This window comes from Nematolebias whitei, chromosome 2 (genome assembly GCF_014905685.2).
Source record: "Nematolebias whitei isolate Nwh7 chromosome 2, NemWhi1, whole genome shotgun sequence".
NCBI classification, from domain to species: domain Eukaryota; kingdom Metazoa; phylum Chordata; class Actinopteri; order Cyprinodontiformes; family Rivulidae; genus Nematolebias; species Nematolebias whitei.
Genome location: NC_056499.1, coordinates 22446912 through 22470054, shown reverse-complemented (window position 1 = coordinate 22470054; position 23143 = coordinate 22446912). Strand labels below are relative to the sequence as shown.

Here is a 23143-nt window from a genome sequence, read left to right as displayed (position 1 = left end):
ATGGTCACATGGAGGCGCTGGATTCTACGAAGCTCCCCTGTGATCGGAGGTTTGACTAGAATGAATGAATGAATGCATGAATGCTGTCCGTTGAACAGGAGGCTTGAGATACAATCTTTACAATTCAATTACCTCACTCTTCATCCCTTGTTCCCCCTCTGGGCTCATGTTTGGCTTATGAAAACCCTGCCCCCCCTACTATTACTTAGGAGAACGTTACTGTGTAATTCCCATTCATTATGAGTGCAGTGAAACATGTTTGAACATTTTATGGAAAAACTGACCTTTAGATCTCACTATGATGCAAGTTCAAGGGCAGGTAGGGGAAAATATGCATTCAACCTTTATTTAGACGGGTTAATCCCATTGAGCCTCGGGGACTCATTTACACGAGAGACCTGATTTCAACAAAGAATGATGACAACAATGGACAATCATAAAAGAGGCACACAGGTTTTTATTTTTATTTTTTGTAAACAAATTCAAATAAGATGGCAAAAATAGCTAGATCATAAGGCGAATGTAGAAAACTAAAAAACAGGAACATGTCTGCGTTGGTTTTGCCAGAAGTCCAACTGAAACATATACAAGTTTTGATCAGAAATTTAGAAACAATTCACTTCTAATAATGATTTCATTACTCATTTAGTCCATTTAGAGATTATTCAAAATGTTGCTGATAATTTACATTTGTATTGCACAGTATTTAGACAAAAATAAACAAAAATGACTGACTTTAGCCGTCAACAGACTGTAGGTTTTTCTTTGTTGTCTATGACAGTAAAATTATTTTTTTTTTACTTTTTAAGATAACCTGACCAGGCAAGTTAGGAGAAAGTCTTGACAACAACATTTACATGCTTTGTTACAAAGTGATATATAATTGAAGGTTTTAATCAACATCTGTTCAAAAAGAGTCATTTGCCAGATGTGAAGCCAGCAAATCAATGAAAATAATGCTAAATTATTATATATAAATTTATTTTCCAATACGATTTTAAAGTATGGATTTTAACATCACCAAATTAGTGTCAGCTGTTTCCATAAATGCATTGATGTTATTTGTTTGTAACCATTTTTAAAATAAATGTATCATGTTTTTGTATATTTTAATGTAATAGGACAAGTCATATGGTTTGAGTTTCGTAAAATAAATACAAATTGCATTTAACTGACCATAAAGTTTCCAATAATTGACAGGGTATGATTAACTTCCAACAGATGTGAGTGAACGTCCTTAAAATTGTTGCTTCATTGTGTAAGCCTATGTTGGAGAAAGTGACGCGTTTCTGGTGTTTTCTTGGTGTGAGAAAATCTCTGCTGCGTCGACGTGGGAAGATACACAGCTGGAGTGGCTAACAATTGACATGACAGCTGTTACAGCGCTAAACGACTTCCAGCTTTATTCTCAGATCTCTGTGGCATCATTTGAGTATTTAACAGTTTTTATTTACTTTTTTTTTTTTCCCCTTCCCCAATTGTTTAATGGAATAATAAGTCCAAGGGTCATATCAGGCAAATTATTCTCAACTTTTTGACAATATTCTACAACCATAGCAAACACAGTCACAGCTATGACATGGCCTCCACCATGATGGCTATAGACCCTGTTGTGTAGTTCTCAGGTCTTTGCTATGATATTAGTATTTCTTAATGATTCAAAATAATGGTTTATCGGTTTTAGATAGTTGGTCAAATCTGTTCATTTTTCTCTGCTGCTCTAAATGTCCAGTTTCCATCAATATTTTACAGATGCTAGTATATAGTATAGCTGATTTGCGATTGCTGGTATTGCTAAGAAATCACCTTGTCTATGCAAAATTACTATTTTGTACCGGTCAACTTTGCTTTTGTTGAGAAACTTTAGGCCTGCATAACACCTGGAAAACTATTGCTCAAGGTCACTTTAAAACATTGCTATCAGATCTGATTCTTTACAATATGAAGAAAAATAAGCAACGTATGAATAAACGTGTGGTGGCTCAAGGCTTTTGGAAAGCATTGCATTTATATGAAAACTACAAAATACCCAAAGCAATATTTGGGATGAGGAGATCAGGTATCTACTAAATATTTAGACAGTAGTGATATGCGTCTGTCACTGTGCCTCTTTTTCTTATTACGCAGAGATCTCTACTTGCACAGAGAAACCCGAGAGTCTCCGTTTCCCCACAGGGTTTATTGCCGACTGCTTGCTTAATCACAACTGCGGCTTGTGTGCATTGATTTATTCACGCAGGAGGGAGATCTTGACTGCAAGCATGCATAAGCGTGATACAATACATGCATGTGATTTTACTGCATCTTGCATTCATCTAAATCAGGGGTGTCAAACTCAGTTACAAAAAAAAAAAAAAAAAAAAAGTGGTGCCAAAATTACAAAGTAAACAGCTTTTTTTCAAACTAAGGGCCAGTTTCAGAAACTACATTAACTCAAATCAGATACCCAACATATTTTTATTGGTCACCGGTTCCTCAACAAAAGTTTGATTACTGAAAAAAATTCAAATGAGAAAAATATTTTACGTTTCATAGATCATCGTGGGGGCCAGATAAGATGTCGATGAGGGCCACATTTGGTGTGCCTTGAGTTTGACGCATGTGATCAAGTTAACCGAATTAGAAAAGTATGTACCTTTTGCAATAATACTTTAAGCAAGACTTGAGGTTGGGTGGCAGCAACTTGGGTAGTCCAAAAAAATAAAAAATAAAATCATGCACAGTATTGTGCTAATATTCTCCAAGAGCAAATCAAACTAATTACCGTATCTACTGGATTATTTTTTGCTCTAAGGTAGGCCTTGTTTTGCTTATTTCTTACAATTACACTTTAAAGCTGATTCAACCTTAACTATTCGGTCATCTGTTACATCTTCAACCGCTTGATCTCTTACTTTTTTGTCATCTTTTCCACTACTTGTTACCAAATATTTACAGCCTATGAAGAGTTGTGATCATTTCAAGCAAACTATCATGCTCTGAGGAGGTTTTTTTTTTATAACCCAGAGTGCAGACAGATATGGGGGACTAGAAGGTAAACAAAGAAAATCTGATTTATTTTACTAAATTCAAAACAGATCTGATATGACAGCAAAAGCTTACATGGACAAGGAGGAACAGAAACGCAACAGGCTCTGGGAAACACAGAGATGCTGAACTTAAAGGGACACTAACGAGACACAACGACAAACACCTGGGGAAAGACAACGAGGAACAGGTGAGAGTGGCAGGAGCTGACTACATGATGCAAAACAATAGGAAGGCCGAACACATACAAGAAAACACAAAGAACTCCAAACATAAACACAGATCCTCACACATGCAGAGAATGTGTTAGTGCCACAGCATATTTATGACATTTTCAGACACATTCTCAAAGATCTTGCCACGAATTTGCTTTTTGCACACCCATTCATCAAAGTATTTTTTTTTTTACAACTATAGGACCGTGTCTTACTGTAGTTGTTTCATTTAAGACTTCATCCTTTCCCCTCCTTTGTTAAGTGTCCCGGAGTTGTAGGTATCAGTCAGCTCCAATCAGCAGCTTCAGATTGTTTTTTTTAATGTCATTAATCTTCTGGCTTTATTGTGAATTACTGTCCTCCCTCCACTTGGAGTGAGTTATAATCATTTACTCAGGTCAGATGGACCATTCAGCAGCCTCGAAGCGTGTACGCTCTTTTGGCAGGTCCTATTTGTGCACGTGAATGTCCAAATGACCGATTCACAGAGCTGCTCTCGGTCACTGTATTGAGTCTCCGACACTAACGGCATCTGTGTGGGAAGTAGAATACATTTGGATGAGCAGATGAGACTATTTTCTGTGCGCATCCTTTGATAGCTACAAAACTAGGACATGTCAGAGTTTCTGGTACTGATGTGGGTTTTATATTTCTAGATGACATCAACGCTGCTTGAAATAGGCGACATGCTCACCTTCTCCTGTAAACAATGTTAGATCCTGTTAGACGTCTATCAAAAATGGCCTCAGTGACATTTAAAGGCTGGATCTTGTTTTACTCAGTTGTAAAATTAGTTTTGCAAGAGTTAAGATGTAAAAAAAAAAGAAGTTTTTTTTTCACGACATCTGCATTCAATACAGTAGCACGCCCGTCTTTCATCAAACACAATTATTGTCAGTGAGATGGCAGCAAACATGTCAATAACTTAATGAGACCTGGATACTTTAAATGAAAACGAGGAATCAAGGAGCTGTGGGGGGTGTTCTGTGTGTGTTTACACACGTAAGTGCTTGTGTTCATGTTTGACTATGTTTTACATGCGAATGACTTTTTGATGCATATGTGTCAGCGTGCGTTCACCGTGTTTTGTTTCCACAACGGATGTGTGTTGCATTTGCCAAAGTGCTTTGCAGCTGCCTCAATCAGCGTTACTCTTCATTAGGAGGTGGTGGTGGGAGATCAGGCTTCATTTAATCATGGAAAAACAAAAAAAAAACTTCCATCTCCCATTAACTTAATTAATCTGATGACAGAGAAAGGCAAGCTGAAACAAACTCTGCTTCTCAGTGTGTGTAAGAATGTACTTCTGTGAGAACATCACATAATCTAATGTTGGTTATGTTTTTGTAGAAACATTGTCGTGAACTCTTAAGCATTAGTGTACAGTTAACTCTGGGGGTCGGCTTGTTTTGTTAGTGAATCCATGTAAAAATTAAAAAATATATATTCTTACCAAACCTTCTTTACTTGCAAATTTTCATTCAGTCTTTAGTCTGAGAGGGACTGAGAGAGTATAAAGATGGTTTTAAAGTTGAATTAGAGGTCAAGATAATCATCTGTATATTAACCTGCATCCATGACGCATTTGACCAACTGTCATTATCAGGAAAAAAAAAAAAAAACCTGATAGCTGTTCACCTTTGGTCATATGCACTCAATGGAGTTGTCTATTAATGTATGACCAGAGTAATGTTTACTACTCCTGCTCCTCAGGGCACAGTGCCCTGAATGTTTTAGATGTCCCTTCATCACACCTGGTTACTTAGCACATGTCTGCAGAACTCTAGAGCAAGTTGTTAAGGTATTTTTCTCCTTCCCTTTTTGAATCAGTCAAAGTCAAAGTTTCTTTATTTGTCATACACATATGGTACATATGGCGGGACAAAATTTTGTGCACAGGGTCCCAGTTACATCCAACAAGAGTATAAATTCTAAAGAAAAGCAGTAATAAGATCTAATATATGAACTAAGAAAAATGTCAATTTAAAAATATGCTAAGCACTAGTAGCACAAAACAATACGCCGACAGCAGCATGTTCAGGTTTTTGTAGCAGAGACAGAAAGGCTTAACAGTGAACATCAAGGACAAGGATTGGAAAACACTGAACTATTGACTAGATCCATGACATCAAAGTACTGATTTTCATTATCAAGCATTTTCATCTAGATGTTTAAATGGCAGATTTCATCACATGATTTGAGCAATTGATTGATTAATTAAAAAAATTAAATAAATCTGAAGTGGAGTTCGGCGAAAAGGCTGTGAACTACTACAACTATTATTTTATCTGTTGTGGATACCAGATATGAGATCTACCGGCTCGTTAGTCCAAACTAAAGCACAACCAAGTGAATTGCTGCTTTCTTAGAAGAAAAAAAACAACCTCACGTCTCAAACACTATAGCAGATCATGCTAATTGTGTGGTATAAACACCAAAGTCCATGCTCAATAATCCAGGTATAAAATCCAACAATTTTCAGTCAGGTCATCAGGACGGTTTCTTTTTTTTTGTTGTGCTGAGACGTTTCACCTTCCATCCAGAAAACTTCATCAGTTGTATAAACATTTCCAATGCATCCGTTTAGCATTAAATTAATAATAAATTAATTGTGACCCATCACCTGGAACTGAGGCTTAAATTGCAAAGTTATAGAGATTTAAGCAGCTATCGGGTGTTGCTTGCAAACTTTGCAATAAGTCTTGTAAATGAAATGTTTGAATGATACCAAAGAGTGTTTGAAAGCATGGCATGACATTCAAATGATATCAAGAAATAATTATTAGACTGTGGAAAAAAATAGAATTCAGACCAAGTTTCCAGGGATTATCCCAATTAACAAGACAAATTAAGCCATATCTCTGGAATCTCTCATGACATCGGGCTGATCAAGGTATAAAAATGTAGCTAAAACTCATGTGAAAATTGCACAAATCTGACAATCTTTGGTTCAGTGTCATGGGCCACATAGAGTCCAGTAGTTTGAACTAGCAACTAGCTGTATCATGTCTGGTACACCCTGAGGCACTTTCCACAGGAATATCATCATTCTGCCAGCAAAAAAAGTAACTTGTTTTTGTAAAGTGCAAGTTATAAAATACAATATCCTTTAAATGATTGACCCTGCTTGGACTAGCAGTTTGTTCCTTGATTTGTCAGAAATTGGCTGAAGTGTTTCTTCAAACTGAGGTGATTTTAAGAGCTTTCTACAACAGACAAAATATTAATTGTGCATAATATTTTTGCTGAACTTGACTTCAAAAGAACTGTTTTTGTTTTCTCTAAAACGTCCTAGAAATCAGATTTATTCAGCAACACATTATAACAAAAAAAAAACAAGCACAAACAAGCTGTTTTCCAAATGCTTGGAAAACAGCTTTTGTTCTACCATTATTGAGGGAAGGAGACCCCACTAACTATACTGAACAATTATCGACCTTTTTTTTTTTTTTCATTTTTCATTTTTCATTTTTCATTTCATTTTGGACCAATTTCCAAACTCTGTATTTTAACTAAGGTTTTTAAAAAAACTGGTAAATACTCAAGACAAGAAGTATTTGGATTATTTTAACATTTTATCTTCCCACCAATCTGACTTTAGGAAACAATAAAGCACAATGACTGCTTCGCTGAAGGCTTCGAGTGATATATATATAATTGCCGCAGCACTGGATGCTAAGGATTACTCTGCCGCACTTTATCTAGACCTATCCAAAGCTTTTGACACTGTGGACCATGACATCTTATGCCATAAGCCCTCAGATATTGGTTTCTCAGATCACATTATCTGACGGTTTTCTAATTATATATCAAGTTGAAGGCAATGTGCTCAACACAATGGTACCTCTTCTAGTTATTTAACTGTTAATAATGGTGTGCCACAAGGCTCAGTTTTAGGACCCACTTTCTTTACAATTTATATAGGTAATGTAGGTCAAACATTCCTGACGCCTCTTTACATATGCTGGCATACAGTTGTTTATTGTTGAGCTAACACCATTGCCAAGGTTTTCCATCTTCTACAGTCTGCATGTGACATCATTCAGTCATACTTGTAACATCTCAAACTGGTGCTAAATGCTGATAAAACCAATAGGATGTTGTTTTCAAACAGAAAGTTGATACCAGCAGTTCTTCCTCCTATCTTATCCACACATGGTGTTCCCAGGGCTGGAGTGGGACTCATTAACTAACAAGGCCTGGAGTTTCATGCCTCAGACTGGCCCACTTTAGATCATGACTATTATTAAAATCATGTAATCATAACCTTAAATCAGGGGCGATTCAAGAATATGCACTTTTAAAGGCGCTTAGCTCCCAGTGCTGACAATGGCTCTTGGCTTGAACAACATGGTGGCCATTGGCATCAGAAGCATTTGTAATGTGTGTGTGTGTGTGTGGGGGGGGGGGGGATGTGGTCTGCTGCCTTCATATACCTGTATCACGCCGTCAGTGCAGTTACTGCATGCACTCTTGGGCCTTCATTACCTGCAGTGTCCCCTCAGTGCAGACTGAACTCGGGAAAAAGGCCTTTTCTTACTTTGCTCCTGTAACCTGGAACACCTTGCAACAAGATCTGAAGTTGTCCACTTTTTCTTTAAGGGATTTTAAACATTTAATAAGGTCAATAGAAAAATCACCAAAGCAAATATGTTCTTGTTTTTATTATTTTACCTTGTTTTATAAGGCTCCTTAATTTTATTGTTTTATAACACAAATTTAATTTTAATTGCATTTTATTGTTGTTGTTTTTTGTTGTTGTCAGTACTTTATCTAAAACAGGAAAATGAGTCCTCGTGACTCAATGAGACTAAATCAAGTTTGAGTGAAAAAAAACGTGGTTCATAAGCGCATCAATGCACTTGAGATGCTTTTTTAAAATTTATTTCCACACATATCATGTATACAGAATTTACTGCTATTCTATGATTAGCTAAATTATGATCAAATAATCACAAAGCTTAGTAAACTCAGAGATATTTTATTAATGTGGTGAGATAATAATTACTACTGCGCTTGTCACAAATCACAATTTATCGTGATCATCTGGGCACACTGTTCTATATGTTTACAGATTCATCCCACTTGGTTTAAATTAATGTAATCATTAGGTTTCTGTAGAATTTGAGAACAAGCTGTTGAGTTAATGTATTCCTTTGAGTCCCGTGTGCCGTCTTCCTTTTATCTTAATGTTCACAAATCCATTGCATGTTTGTTCACCTTGTTGTGGGTCATCCCTTTGAACATTTTTTATCTTGCACACTTTGAATCACTCAAGTTGTCTGATTCTTCTTGATAGAAACATCTGTCCATAGAGTGTTGCAACTTACCGTAGTTCCTCCTGCTCTTTTCTCCAAAAAACAGAATGATTTGTTCTTTTATAAATGTTTCTTTGTTCCACTTGTAAAATATTCTTCTCCTTTTGGAGCACTTTTCTTTTTGTTTCCTGCAACCTTGATTTTGAACACCAAATTTAGTTAGACTTGTTACAATATCTCTAATTATAAGAATGATGTACAATATTCACAGTCTGTCAAACACTAGACTGGATTTTGTCAATTGTCAATTTAGTGATTATTTCCCATCACTGGCTTATCTATGGTTTCTATCAGACAATTTGAATGTGTTGATGCTCAGATTTAAGTAAAAATCTTTACGTGGAGGTTAAAAAAGTGAGTTTTCGTATCATCCCCATGTTAAATTAAAACTATAATTTTATTATGTATTGTTTTTTACTAACAAGTTTTTTTTTTTTTTTTTCAAAGGAAGTCGACACTGACAACCAGAACCATTTATTGTCACTATAAACACATTCAGCAGTAATGGTCACTGAATTTCATAGTGGAGTTCATAAATCAGCCCTCGGGTTTGTCGATATTTGAGGTCAGGCTGTTTTGGCTCTTTGAACAAAATGAAGAAAAAACACATTTTCTAAGCACATGACGCTCCTTCAAGCCTTGTGGCACTCATATTCCACCTGTCAAGTAAATGTTAAATGTACAAAACATTTCTCTGCAACAAGAGGCAACTCACTTCAAGGCTCACATGCTATCTGTGAAGGTATTTTAATCAAAAAATAAATATATTTTTTGAATCTAACAAGGTAAAGTCATGGCTATGAGAGTGTCAAAAAGAGATACTGCAGCGGCAAACAAATGCCTCAAAAAAACTCAATAAACCTCCAAATGGAATGTTTCCAGGGATTTTCTTTCTGTCAATATGTGTTTTTCTGTGATGTTTTCTGAATAACCTTTAGAGATAATCAGTGCAAGTACTTCTGAGAAAACAAATTCAAAAGCATTAGAGAATTATTGTAATTTAATTTGTTGAAGTTCCTGAGAAAGATCAATTCACTTAAAACCACTGAAATATTTTTAGTGTTTGTTAAATGTTGTTTTAAATGTTTTCATTGGAATTTTCTTTGCTATAGATTCAAAAGCAAAAGTCCACTTTACTACTCACTTTAAAATGAAACATTTTTTTTGTCTCTTGGATTTTCCAAACACTTGTTAATGCATAATGTATGAAGAACCTTCACACTAAAAGCATCAGCTAGCCATCATTTTCAGAATAATGTATTATGGTTATATTATAGTCATACAACAGAACTGCTAAAAATATGAAAAAGCATAACCTCCTAACACTGCAAGTTTATCTTTTCTTGGTGCTTTTTCTTTGGCTTCTGAAAACACACATTTGATAATGTTTACATTTTAATGAGTACGTTAAGAATATTGACATTTTAGTGGATATATGATAGTTTAAAGATGACAATTAAATGGACAGCTATCCAAGTTTGTAAGTTTGTGTGGTATAGCACATGTCAAATAATAGCATTAATGCAAAAAACGTATTTACATTTACAGTTTAAAATGTCATTGATGTATTAATTTCTAATCACATGGCAAAGCAGTCAATCATGACTATATATAAGTCCATGTAAGAGACATGTTTGATTGTATGTTATGCAGAGCTTATTGCAGACATTCATTATCTCATGCAGTTGCACCTATCTCATTTATAGACCTCCTCACCCGCCTCCTCCACTGGGACCTTCTGTCCCCAGAAATCTTAAGATCCTCTACTCCAATTTATCTGTGCTGCCAGCAGGATTGATGCTACTGAAGTTCAGCTTTGAAAAAGAAAAAGGCAAATGCTGCAACTGATAAGGCATATATATAGAAGTAGCCAGTATGATACATTTCCAAAATGTGTGAAATAATTAAAGAAGGTTGTTAATAAGAAAAAAAAAAAAGTAGTGTAATATTTACTCACTTGAGCTGTGGTGGTGATCACAGAGTAAAACGAGGTTTCTGTAGTGAGAGGCTACAAAATGTAAAATTTTGAAGCAACAAATGAACTTGGCTCATCTTTAGACTGTTGCTGCTACAAAGCACAATTAACACTTTTTCTTTCTTTGTTTTGTTTCACACAGAAAAGCCTGTTTCAGTGGAGCTGAGCTGTGGCGCTGGGCCCAGCCATGTAGTTTTGGAGCCAGGACTGCCCCTTTTGCTTGACTGCAACCTAGGGGCCAGTGACGCACCCGTCAACATTACCTGGCTGAAGGATGGTCAGTCGCTGCCACCAGAGGAGAGCAATTATTTGCAGTATTTGGCCAACGGATCTCTCCTCCTGCTACCCACCTCCTCAGGCAGTGACCCTTCCCAGAGAGTGGAGGGTAGTTACAGCTGTGTGAGCACCAGTGCCCACGGAGCACTGACCAGCCGAACCGTGAATGTGCAGCAAGCAAGTAGGTGCACATTTGCTATAAACAGATTGTGGCTAATTTTTGTTTCTTTTCAAGTAGTGGCAACAAAATATTAGGCTAAACTCAAGAATATACAGTATGTGCTGCTCTATATGTTGCATTTAAATAATGATGCTAGGAAGGCTTATAAGTCATCCAGGATGTATTAAATCTTGTATGTTTAGTAAAAAAATTGGATATAAAAAAAAAGTAATTTGCCAGGTAATTACAAATTGAGTGAAATATTTCAAGCTTTCGTTACTTGTAATTTTTTCTGAATTTGGCTTACAAATAATGAAAAATACAAAATTCAGGGTCTCAAGAAATAAACGCTTGACATATTTCACACTATGCGTAATGAATCTATGCAATATACGCGTTTCACTTTCTGAAATGATTGACAAAAATTTGAAGTTTTTCATGATATCCTAATTTTGTGAGATGCAGGTGTATCTGTATGGTTGAAAATGGTACACATTTAAAATCAGCTGTAGTTTTACTCGTTGTACACGTTAACCATTCAGATGGGTACAATGTGTAATGATACTTTAAAAAAAATTAATAAAGTGCTATGCGTTGTCATCATTTTATGTTCCCATACAATGGCAAAATTTATTCTCTACATTTAACCCATTGCACCTGGGATACACCCAGGTGGAGCAGTGGACAGCTATGTAAGCACCTGGGGAGCAATCAGGGATTGGATGTCTTGCTCAGAGACACCACGACGTGTGAATGGCTGGGGATTGAACCTGGGACTTTTGGGTCCCAAGTCGGCTGCCCTACCTCTCCCCATCTCTGCCCCATTGTGCACATCCAAACACAACTTTGACTTGCCTAGGTGTCTCAGGTAGATGCTCAACTCCCTTCTTCAGTCCAGTTCAGCATATCATAACCCTTAAAGGTTTAACCCACAAACAATTGTTTAACTTTGCAGCAAAAAAGTGATTTGTTACTATAAAGCTTTTGGACCACACAAGTATGATTAGTACGACAGCTACATTAAAACAAACAAAAAAAAAATCTAAATTAAACACATTAAAAACCCATTTTGGTGTTTTTCTTCTGCAGTATCTAAAGTTCCTTGCTTTAATTATCTTCAGTGTGCTGTAAAGGTTTGAAAGTATCCTGGGATCGTGTGCACTTTATACAATATACCCATTGAACAAATGGAATAGAAGGTGGAGGTATGATGTATCTGAGGACCGTATAAAGTTTTGTCTCACCAGAGAAACCCCTGTCTCCCACATTCCTACGTGTTAGTCTTTATTTAGTCATTACCTTTGTGTAAGATGAGAACTATTCTCTGTGGATGTCCCTTCCTTTGTCGGCAGCCACATGCTTATTTATGAGCAGCTCTTGTCTGAGGGACAAAAAGCACTAAAGAAAAACGGAGCGTGGGTGTTGAATGAATAGTGGGAAGGTGGAAAAGCTGCAGTGAATTTATGGCGATGATGAAAATTAGAACTTCGGAAACTAATAAGACTGACATTCATTTTGTCTGTGTGTAAACCTGTGAATACTGTGTGTCTTTGGAATCTATGAGTTAGATGTGATCAGTGTGAAAATGGCTGAAACCAAACTTTCTTAGACCCTGTCCAAAAACAGGAAACAAGTCCAAGAGCAGAGGCATAAAACTTGCATGCTGAGCACAAACTGTACACACCCAACCAACTAGTTTACCTCTGCAGTGAGTCAATTATTTGGTGTATGTAATTGTTCATCAGCCTTGTTTGCTTATTGAAGTAACAGCATACAAAGGTTTAGCTGTAGTTGAACAACTGTAGCATATTCAGCACAAACACAAACATCTATCTACCATTATCATTGCTTAATGTCTGATGCACCTGGTGACATAGGTTAAACTAGAGGTGAAGCTCTGACATTGTTTTCAAATGTTTGTGTTTTGGCCATCCACACCAAAATGCAAAGCTGAAACACATTTTAAGAAAAATACAGCTTCGGGGCTCCTAAAATGCTGTTTCAGTGCAAGCTGAAATTATTTTAAAAAATCTACCCATAAACATTATCCCTGTGTGGACGGCCCCTTACAGATGACGTTCAGAAGGGACCTTGTTGCCTTTTTCACAAAACACTCAAAATCAGGACTGGGATGCCTACTGGCTGTCTCTCTGTGTGATTTGTGGGAGTATCAAACTGGCACAGGGGGTTGAAGTCCACGGGTTACTGACACACGTCTAAGCTGCCAAGCAATGAAGTAACAGCACTGCAAGGGTTGACTGTAGGCACTTTCACAAAGCAGTTCAAAGAAATGGCTGCAAAGACCAGTCTATATTTAAGCTGCCTCTGACCATTCATAAATCACTAATCGAGCCGGCCACCTCCCACATGTGAGCTTTCAGTAATGAAGCAAGCTTCACAGAATCAAAAAAAAAAAAAAAAAAAAAAAGAAAAGGCGTGGGCTCTGTTTCAGTTGCCGGTTCAAAGATGCAACACTAGTGGGTTGACTTCACCTCCCCTTTCTACTTCTGTCCACTCAGAAATCACACAGAGGTGACTAAAATGTGTCTCAGTCCCAGCTTGAAGTGTTTTGTCAAAGATCCAGAAAGAGGAAGTCAAGTTTATGGCTTCCTGGTGTACATATAATGATGAGCTACACATGCATTATATGTTTAGCATTCCTTATCACCGCTACGGTTATTCTCCATGCCTCTTCTGGTTTCATGATTGAATGAGCACATCTTTGTGGGATGTGGGCGGCTCCATTGGTGATTTATGACTGATCAGAGGCAACTTAAAGAGGGGCTTGCCTTTGCAGCTTTGAGGCAAATCTGTTTGTGAAAATAAATTGTGTCTTCACAAGAAGAAATGAGACTGAAAAAAGAAAGTAGCAGAAAACACATCAGTGGAAACGCTTTTAAAAAGCCATCTTCTCCTCTTTCTCTATCACAGTCTATGTAAGAAGCATGCACTTTAGAGGTAAGGAGACATCTGAGGAAACTGGTCTACTCTTTAAAAACAATAATTTTAAGATTGTCTTTCCAAAATATAAATATAGATGTTTGGTAATGTTGAAAAAGTTGTGTTTTATATCACATTACAGCTTAGATTATTATCAAAATTTCCCAATTCTTGAGCTTTTACAAACAACTTGTAAATTTTAGGTCAGATGCACCTGTTCAAATGTTTCAAAGATTAAAAAAAAACTATATATTTAAACTTTTTATTGGACATAATAGAAGGCTTCTATTTTTTGTAGTTAAAGGGCATTTCTACATTTGTGCCAAAACTGATTGGGCTGTGTGTGTTTCCAGTATCTGTTGAGGCTGGAGGTTTGCTTGATGAGCTTTCACAATCTCTGCCTTAAAGCTGGGCAGCAAAGAGGTCACGGGTGGAATTATCTGCTTGCACAAGGGGAGGGGAAAAATGCTGCAATCTGATAGCTGTGGGGCCAAAGAGTGGGGCACATAAAGAAGGACAGACAAAGGCAGGGAGGGAGAGTCGGGGTAAAGTCAAAACAGGCCAGAAACGGGGGAAAGAAAGAAAATAAAAATAGTTTAAAAAGAAGGAGTGAAAGAACAGTTAAAAATATTTCATTGGGGACCTAATCTTTATTTAATTAAATGTTTAAACAGATGCCTAAAAAAACCTTCCTTAACACAGAAATACCTTGTTGCTAGGAAACAACTGGACATAATTTTTTTGACACCTCTGTCTTGGAATGTGACCTTTAGCTGGGTCTGCTTCAAGAAAAAAACTAGCCTGTGTCATCACAACCTCAGAACTGTCAGCTTGTCAATGTCTGACAGGGTGATCTTCATGTTTCTGGTGTGACCTGCCATGGAATCTCATCATGAGCCCTGGGAAAAAACTAATATAATTATGCTTTGAAAGAGCAGAGGTGGGGGTTTAGCCGGTCAGCATTGTCCCATCGCAGTATGGGCAAAGTGCCTTGTTTAAAGCTCTTCACCCCTCTCCCTTCTTTCATTCACATTTGCAACTGTGCACTCTTGCTTTTCAGCTGTCATTCACCCCCACGTGCACATTTCCACAGATAAGATGCACATGGTGATCCTGTAATGTAAACACAATGAGTCCATGAGTTTATAAGTATCAAGGGAGGCACTCGAATAATCACTGAGGTTAAAAGTACAGTAGCTCTTTAGAAACACACTACAATTCACACGTGCACACACTCCCCCACACTCAGAGAGCTTGGCATCCTGTCAGGTGCTGGCACACATCATGTGTAGCTCTGGGACTTTGGTTATCACACTGTGTAAGGTGTGGAAGTAGTGAGGGTTAATCACCAAGGCCTCCTGTGAAGCCTACTAAGCCTGCTTTTTTCCTGATTGACTCAGATCTTTTCTGCTACTATGGCCACCATACTCATGGAGAAACTTTCCTCCATCGGTGTGACAGAAAAACATCAATCACCAGGTTTACAGTATCTGTTACAAACAGTTACTGTGATATAGGTTGGAAAAAATATATTTTTTGTCCCAAAACAAAAATTGTGCTCCAGTATTGCTCAAAGTCTAACCCAAGGTGCCATCACTTTTTTTTAAACTGGATGCAATCTTTGTCTGTGCAAACCAGTTAGCAGTGGTGGGCACAGCTACCCCATATTCTGCTAACAAAAAAATTAGCTTTGCTAACGCTAAACCACTGAACAAGTAAAAAAACTAATGGAAGCTAATGCTAAATCGTTAACCGCTTAAATGACTAATTCATTCTGCGTCACATGTCTTAATCTCTTTCCAGTTAAAGGTGCGTTGACCAGTCTTGTCTTGTCACATGTACACGTAGTAAGCCAATAGCATGTCTAGACTCATCGAGACACACCCAAAACAAACAGGAACAAGCTTGTAAATATTGTTAGCGAATCTAAAGTTGTTGAAACAAAATTTAGGGGAAGTTAATTCTGCTAACAATTTCCAAAGTTAACAAAAATGCTAATCCATCCATCCATCCTCTTTACCCACTTCTTCCCTTTTTTTGGGTCAAGGGGGTCACTGGTGCCCATGTCCAGCTATCACTGTGCAAGGGATGGGGTACAACCTGGACCAGTCTCCAGTCCATCACAGGGACACATAGAGACAAACAAGACAAACAACCATTCACTCTCACTCACACCTAGGGACAATTTAGAGTTACCAATCAGTCTAACATGCATGCTTTTGGTCTGTGGGAAGAAACCAGAGTACCTGGAGAAAACCCACGCATGCACAGAGAGAACATGCAGACTCCACCCAGAAAGTCAGAAAGGTCCAGGGCTGGGATTTGAGCCTGAAACCTTCTCGCTGAGAGGCAACAACTTTACCAGCTGAGCCACCATGCTGCCAAACGCTAAATCACTAAACAAAAAAAATATTCCATTATTTGCTGTTAAACAACAGCTAAACTGCGCGCACCACTGCTAGAACTAGTTAGCTAGTTTTCCACTTTTATTCTTACTAAAATGCTGCTGACATCTAGTCATATGGTTCTTATGTGCTTAAGCTTACTCACTAAGAAAATAAAAATACCTTCATGTTTTCATTTATTCTCGCAGGTAATAATTTAATTCCACTGTATGCTTGTCGTTTAAAAATGGGTGCCAATTTTTGTACAACTATCTAACCATCATCTGTACATCATTATCATCTTCAAGGCGTGTGGACAAAATGTGGTCCAAGGATAAGAAGCAACCCTTGTGTTCTTTCCAATTAATGTTAATTTGGTAGTTCATAAAAAACAACAACAACAAAAAGTCAAAATAGTTGTTAGTTTTAAATATGAAGTTAAGCAAGAAGGTAATAATAATAATAATAATAATTTTATTTAAAAAGCGCCTTTCATGACACCCAAGGACACTTTACAGTAAGAACACAGATCAACAGGAATAAATTACATAAAGAATATAAAATACATACAGAATATAAAATGCGTAAAGAATATAAAATACATACAGCAAAGTTAAGGATAAGCGAGTCTAAAGAGATGTGTTTTCAGAGCAGTCTTGAATATAGAAAGAGAGGTGGTGTTTCTTAAGTCAGGGGGTAGAGAGTTCCAGAGATGAGGAGCAGAGCAGGTGAAGGCCCTGCCCCCCATGGTGGAGAGGCGGGCAGAGGGTACATGGAGGTGTAGTGAAGAGGAGGATCTGAGAGAGCGAGAGGGGATGGAGATGTGTAGGAGGTCAGATAAGTACGGAGGGGAAAGGTTGTGGATAGCTTTGAAAGTGAGAAGAAGAATTTTGAAGACTATGCATGATTTAACCGAGAGCCAGTGGAGCTGCTGCAGGACTGGAGTGATGTGGTTATAGGAGGAGGTTTGAGTGATGACACGGGCAGCTGAGTTCTGTACCAATTGTAGCTTCTGGAGAGATTTGTTGGGGAGGCCATAAAGAAGGGAGTTGCAGTAGTCAATCCGAGAAGTCACAAGACTGTGCACAAGGATAGCTGTGGAGCGGGGTGTGTGAGAAGGGTGGAGACGGTCAATATTTCTGAGATGGAAATAGGCAGACCGAGTGACGTTGTTGATGTGTGAAGTGAAGGAGAGAGTGGTGTCGAGGATGACACCAAGACTCTTGACCTGAGGCGAGGGGGATAGCAAGGAGTTGATAAAGGGGATGAGAAGATTTTCTGATTTTGAAAGAGAGTTTTTGGTACCGACAAGAATGATTTCTGTTTTGTTACTGTTTAGTTGTAGGAAGTTGTTAGAAAACCAGTGATTTAGCTCATTGTGACAGTCGGTGAGGATGGAGGGTGGGTGGGTGGAGTTTGGTTTTGTTGACAGGTAGAGCTGTGTGTCATCAGCATAACAGTGAAAATGGACACTAAATTTACGTAAGATGTGACCTAGAGGAAGGAGGTAAATGATGAAGAGGAGGGGTCCGAGGACAGAGCCTTGGGGGACACCCGTGGAGACGAGGGGAGACTGGGAACGAAGGGATTTGAGCTGAATGAATTGAGTGCGGTCAGAGAGATATGATTTGAACCAGTCTAACGGAGTAAACGGAGGTAAAACCATTTTGGTCCCCATCTCCTTACAAAAAAAATGTGAATTTGTAAAAAAAAAATTGTTAGGTAGTAAAAGAAAAAAAAATGTCCATGCTTGCTTGTTCGACAACAACTTATAAATGTAGCTTCACTGTATAATTATTATGTTTGCAGTTCGTATAAATTTGCTCTAAAAAATCTATCCATTTAACCATTTTTCTTTTACCGTAACTAGGCCTGTCGTGAAAAACACAAAATCAATTAATCGCATGATAAATGAAAATTATCGACTTCATTTTCGTTCATCGGCTTTATCATTTCTTCGTGACTCTCTCGTTCTATTGGATACTGGATGACAAAAGGCTCAACTCCAGTGCTCTTCACTGACCCCTCCCTTTCTCTTTTCTCTTTAAAATCAGTTTGAACCGTCCAAAATCGTGTTTTTGGATCGTTAAAAGCAGCTAAGCTACGAGCTAAGCTAACAGGCCAACCTCGGGGGGAAAAACCTCTGTCTTGTCAAAGTTCCAAAATTCACAGTTGAAACCCACGCCTTCATTCAAAAAGTTGTTTTTCTCTGCAAAAATAAACAGAGAACTTATTTACAGATTTTTTATTAAAAGCTTTGTGTGACAAACGTTATGCTAATGAGCTCAAACAACACTGAGTATCCACCATTTTGAGAACTGAAAAACAGGAACGAGAGACAGCCCATGTCATGTCAAAGGGCCTCCCATTTTTCTTAAAGAGACACGCTGCTCGCTCCCTCACTATCCATCCTTTGGTTCAAACAGTCTTATACTGCCATTCAGTGGTCAAAAAAGGTACTGCACACCAAAATTAACCAACGTTTCTTCTCAAACAATATTATCGTTTATCACAATAATTTCTGAGACAATTAATCACCCAGGGAAATGTGTTATTGTGATAGGCCTAACCGTACCTGCTTGTCCTTCTGCAGGGTCACGGTGAGATGGTGACTATTTCTCTGACAGTCGTTGGACAAAGGATGGGATACACTCTGGACAGGATGCCAGTCCATCACAAGTCCACTTAGTAACAAACTAACTACTTCATGCTCACACTCACATCTAGGGTCAATTTAGTGTTGCCATCTCACCAAACATGCATCTTTTTGCACTGTGGGAAGATAAATCAGGCACTGTTAGCATGTGAACCATTACTGGAAAGTTTAGTGTTTTTTTTTTGTTTTTTTTTCAATTTATTGTGTAAAAGTCATGTTTACGACGGGCGAATGAGGGTGGGGGCAGGTGTGGATGCTTCACCTACCCCACCCACATTTTTGATGTTGTCGGTACCGGGGCTTGAACCAGCAATCTTCTGATCACAGGCCCACCTTCTCTAACCTCTGCGCCACCACTCTCCAAATTGTAATTGTGTACACAAAAGGACAAAATGAAGCAGAAATACTATACTTTCACTCAAAATGCACTGAGACAACCCATTCATGTACAATGTATTGGAAAAAATGTAGTGCAGGAAAGTCCCTGCTAGGAGTCAACCCCAGGACTTTCTTGCTGCAAGGCAACATCAATGATAAAGTGTACTAAAATGCAGCCCTGGCTTGAATTAGTTTTGCAGTTATGTTCAAATGGAAAAACTGTGTTATGGAAATTAGAATTCCTGCTAAACAACTAGTATGTTTAGAGGCTTCATTGTGTTGTCCTTGAACACAATTTTATGTAATATTAGTATTTTGTATATATATATATTTTTTTATTTTTTTTTTGGTGAATGTAACTCTAAGCTGTTTTGCCTAGTTTATATAATTTAGGATTAGCATTTTCCTGAATTTCTCTTTTTATTTTCAGTGGTATGGTGCCTACTCTGTCTTCTTTTTGTGCTCTTTTTATTCATCCTCCCCCCACTCTACTCTTCTTAGTCAGGGCTGCAGGCAAAGTGGTTGGGACAGTTTGCCTGTTTTGTTCTTTCTTCCAACAGCATGTGGGGGTAAGAGGTTAGAAGCCCATAGACCATACTCCCTGCTGCCCTCTGCTGCTTTGCAATACCCACAGGGGAAATCCAGAGCCAAAACATCCAACGCATCAAAGGAAAAGCTGCCATTGTGCCTTGAGAGTAGTGATGACAGTTTATCAGCCAGTTACAAAAGTTATATTGGGAGTTATTAAATATTATATGCAAATAGTACCACACCTCCTATGGTTCTACAACTCCATCTTCATTTTTTTAAGCTCACATCATCAGGGCATGGCTGGTTCGATTAATAATGTTTGAGGATGCCAAAAGATGACTTATCTTTGAGTTCATGTCACAGATCTGTTTTGTGAAAAAGGCCAACAATAAAGGTTGAGATACACATCTATAAATTTGATTAGGTTGTTTTTTTTTCTACATGTCTCCTCAAGGACAATTCTGTTTCTATGTATAACCCAGTAATCTTACTTCTGGACCCTTTAGGTCTGTCTCAGTTTTATCAGGAGCCATCATCACAAACAGTGCCCTTTGGAGAATCTGCTCGCTTTGAGTGCCGAATTGAAGGAGTGCCCACTCCTGTTATAACCTGGGAAAAAGACAGAGTGGCCATCCCTGATGAAACAAGGTAAACTCACTTTGTATTTTGTTGTGGTATTATATTTTTTATTAAAATATGTATGTATATTTGGTATGTTCTTTCTCTATTCAGATGAATTAGCAAAGTGACAACATATGATTTTATTGCAGTTAATATCATTTGAGTCTCCTGCAAGTGCAACTAATGAATACAATATGTTTAACTGTCACTCACATGGTGCTCATTGGGCTTTAAGATCTGGGTCAAAATTCATTAAGGGTCCTTTGAATCCCTACACACATAAATGATGTCAGTGGGCTAAACTGACTCAGCAGATTTTGAATGTTGATACAAACCTACAAAGTGGCGGATCTTTTTGAGGCGATTTCTTTATTTTGTCCACAGAGTGTTTAAGCTGTGCTGTATAACTGTGGCATTCTTCATCTATAAGACATGGTTGTGGAAATTATTCTGGTTTTATGAAATGACCACACTGTGTTCTTTTTTTCTTTTTTTTTACGTACATGCTAATTTTGACTGATCACTCCAAGTTTAAGAAATTACTCTTTTTATTTTGTACTTTGATTTGTGTTGTGTGTTCAGATTTACTCAAAGATCGTTGTGCTACTTACCTCTTGTTGGTGTTAAACCCCTCATTTTGGAGTGATGTAATTTGCAAACTACCAGCCATCATAATACAATAACAATACTTTTTTAATACTCAAGTTAGCAAGACCAAACAATAGACAACAAGCATTTCAGTGAGAAGTTAAATTTAAAGTTATTGACTTGCTTCGGATCTAAAGCTATGAGAATTTTTTTTTTTTTTTTTTAATGAATAGGATTAAGAATAATAAAAATGAATTCACATGTTTCTGTGCCATCTTTACCTTACTGTGAAACCTATGTGTAATCCAGATAGTGAACTTGAAAATGTTTATAAAAAGTAATATTTGAAAGGCTTCTTTGTTGTTATACTGTATACAGTATATTTTACATGTACATGTAAATCATAAGGAATCGGAAAATTTTTTGTTGCTTTTTGTAGTTTAGGACGGTTGTGGCTGTGGTAAGTGCAGTTGTCCTCCAATGCAAGAGTTGGGGGTTCGAATCCACCAGCAGTCACATGCCTAAGTGTCCCTGGGCAAGACACTGAGCCCCTCATTTCTTCCGATGTGTGTCCCATCAATGTATGAATGCGATAAAGCACTGACTACTCTTTGTAGAGATCTAGTAGAGTGCTGTATGAATGGGTAAATGAGGACACAGATTGTACTGTAAAGTGCTTTGAGTATCTTGATAATATGGAAAGGTGCTAGATAAGTGCAGTCCATTTACCATAGTTTACATGTCTAACAACCAGGTATTTTATACAATACACACTGATCTGTCAGTTCGAGTGAATTAGCTTTATGGATTTTCTTTTAAAGTGTCAATTTCCAGTGAGAAGTCTAAGAATAGAGCTGTACTTAAAATGACATATCAAGATCTCAGAAGGACTTTGAAGAATAAACACAACTCTTAAAAACAACAAAAAAAGCCCCTTGTGTAATCGTTCTGTTAAGTCACGGATTAAAAAAATACAAATATATATAAGCCTGTGGTTGCATCTTGAAGAGTTTGTTTTCTCAGTTCTTTCTCACAAATAAACGAATTTGCTACTAACAATATGGACATTGTGCTATGCCCCTGAAGCCCTTGAATTTATTTCCAGCCTCATTATTCAGTGTGAACTGTTAATGACTGCTGTAGCCCTGCATGACCTGCAAACAGCTCACTGCTTTAGAAGGTCTGATTGGTGGGGTGCTGTTCTGCTGCCCCAGGCGGTATTAATGGCCTCTCGGTAACATCAGCCAAAGGATGGTTGATGCATCAGTGGCTCTTCTCTTCCTTTGTTCTCTCCTGCTTCAATGTTTCTTTTTTTCATTCTCATTGATATTATTTCATGTCTTTCTCTTTTCCTTTTAACTCTCAACCTACATTTTCTCCTCATGCATACAGTATCTTCCTGCTATCTCTTTGCAAATGTATTTGCTTTATTAATGTTTTTTCTGCAGTCATCCTGATAAACTCACTTTCTTTTTTTTTTCCCATTACCATTCCACTTCCTTTTGCCTTACATTCCTTTCAAATGAACTTGGCCAAAACACTGCCAGACTCCCAAGTTTCTTTTGGTCCCCTCCCCAATCTTACCAGAGGTTGTGGAGAGATTTCCTTGTGGTTTCTAAAAGTAGAATGGGAGGCAGAGCTGTTTTCAGTCTCCTCTCTTGTGGAACCCACCTACAGTGTCTGTCCATGAAGCTGACACTCTCTCGACTTTTAAGGCTTAACACTTTCCTTTTGGATAAATCCTATAGTTTTTCATTCATTCAACCTTTATTTAGACAGGTGAATCCCATTGAGCCTCGAGGACTCATTTACAAGAGAGACCTGATAGAAATTAAGGTTGGCTTGGGTTTTTGGAGTTATTAGTTATGCTGCTATAGGCTTAGACTTTGCTAAGCACTTTGATAACAGGTTCTGTTTTAAATGTGCTCTATAAATAAAGTTGACTTGACTTAGACTGCTGGGCAACAAACTGACCACTCTGGTGCTGTCTTTACTTGCTCTAATCTTCACGTCTGTATTTTTTATTATTTCTATTGTTTTCTTGTTTTTCTTGTCTTCCCAAAGAAACTACACT

At 37.7% G+C, this 23143-nt stretch overlaps 1 protein-coding gene across 1 annotated transcript in view; it reads left to right on the top strand.

The window, feature by feature from the left end:
• Positions 1-23143, top strand: part of igdcc4 (immunoglobulin superfamily, DCC subclass, member 4) — a 46659-nt gene continuing 23516 nt past the window's right edge. Inside the window, exons 1-3 of the mRNA XM_037693830.1 lie at positions 1-49; positions 10678-10992; positions 20367-20508. Coding sequence (XP_037549758.1) covers positions 1-49; positions 10678-10992; positions 20367-20508 — 506 coding nt within the window. The remainder of the gene's footprint in view (positions 50-10677; positions 10993-20366; positions 20509-23143) is intronic.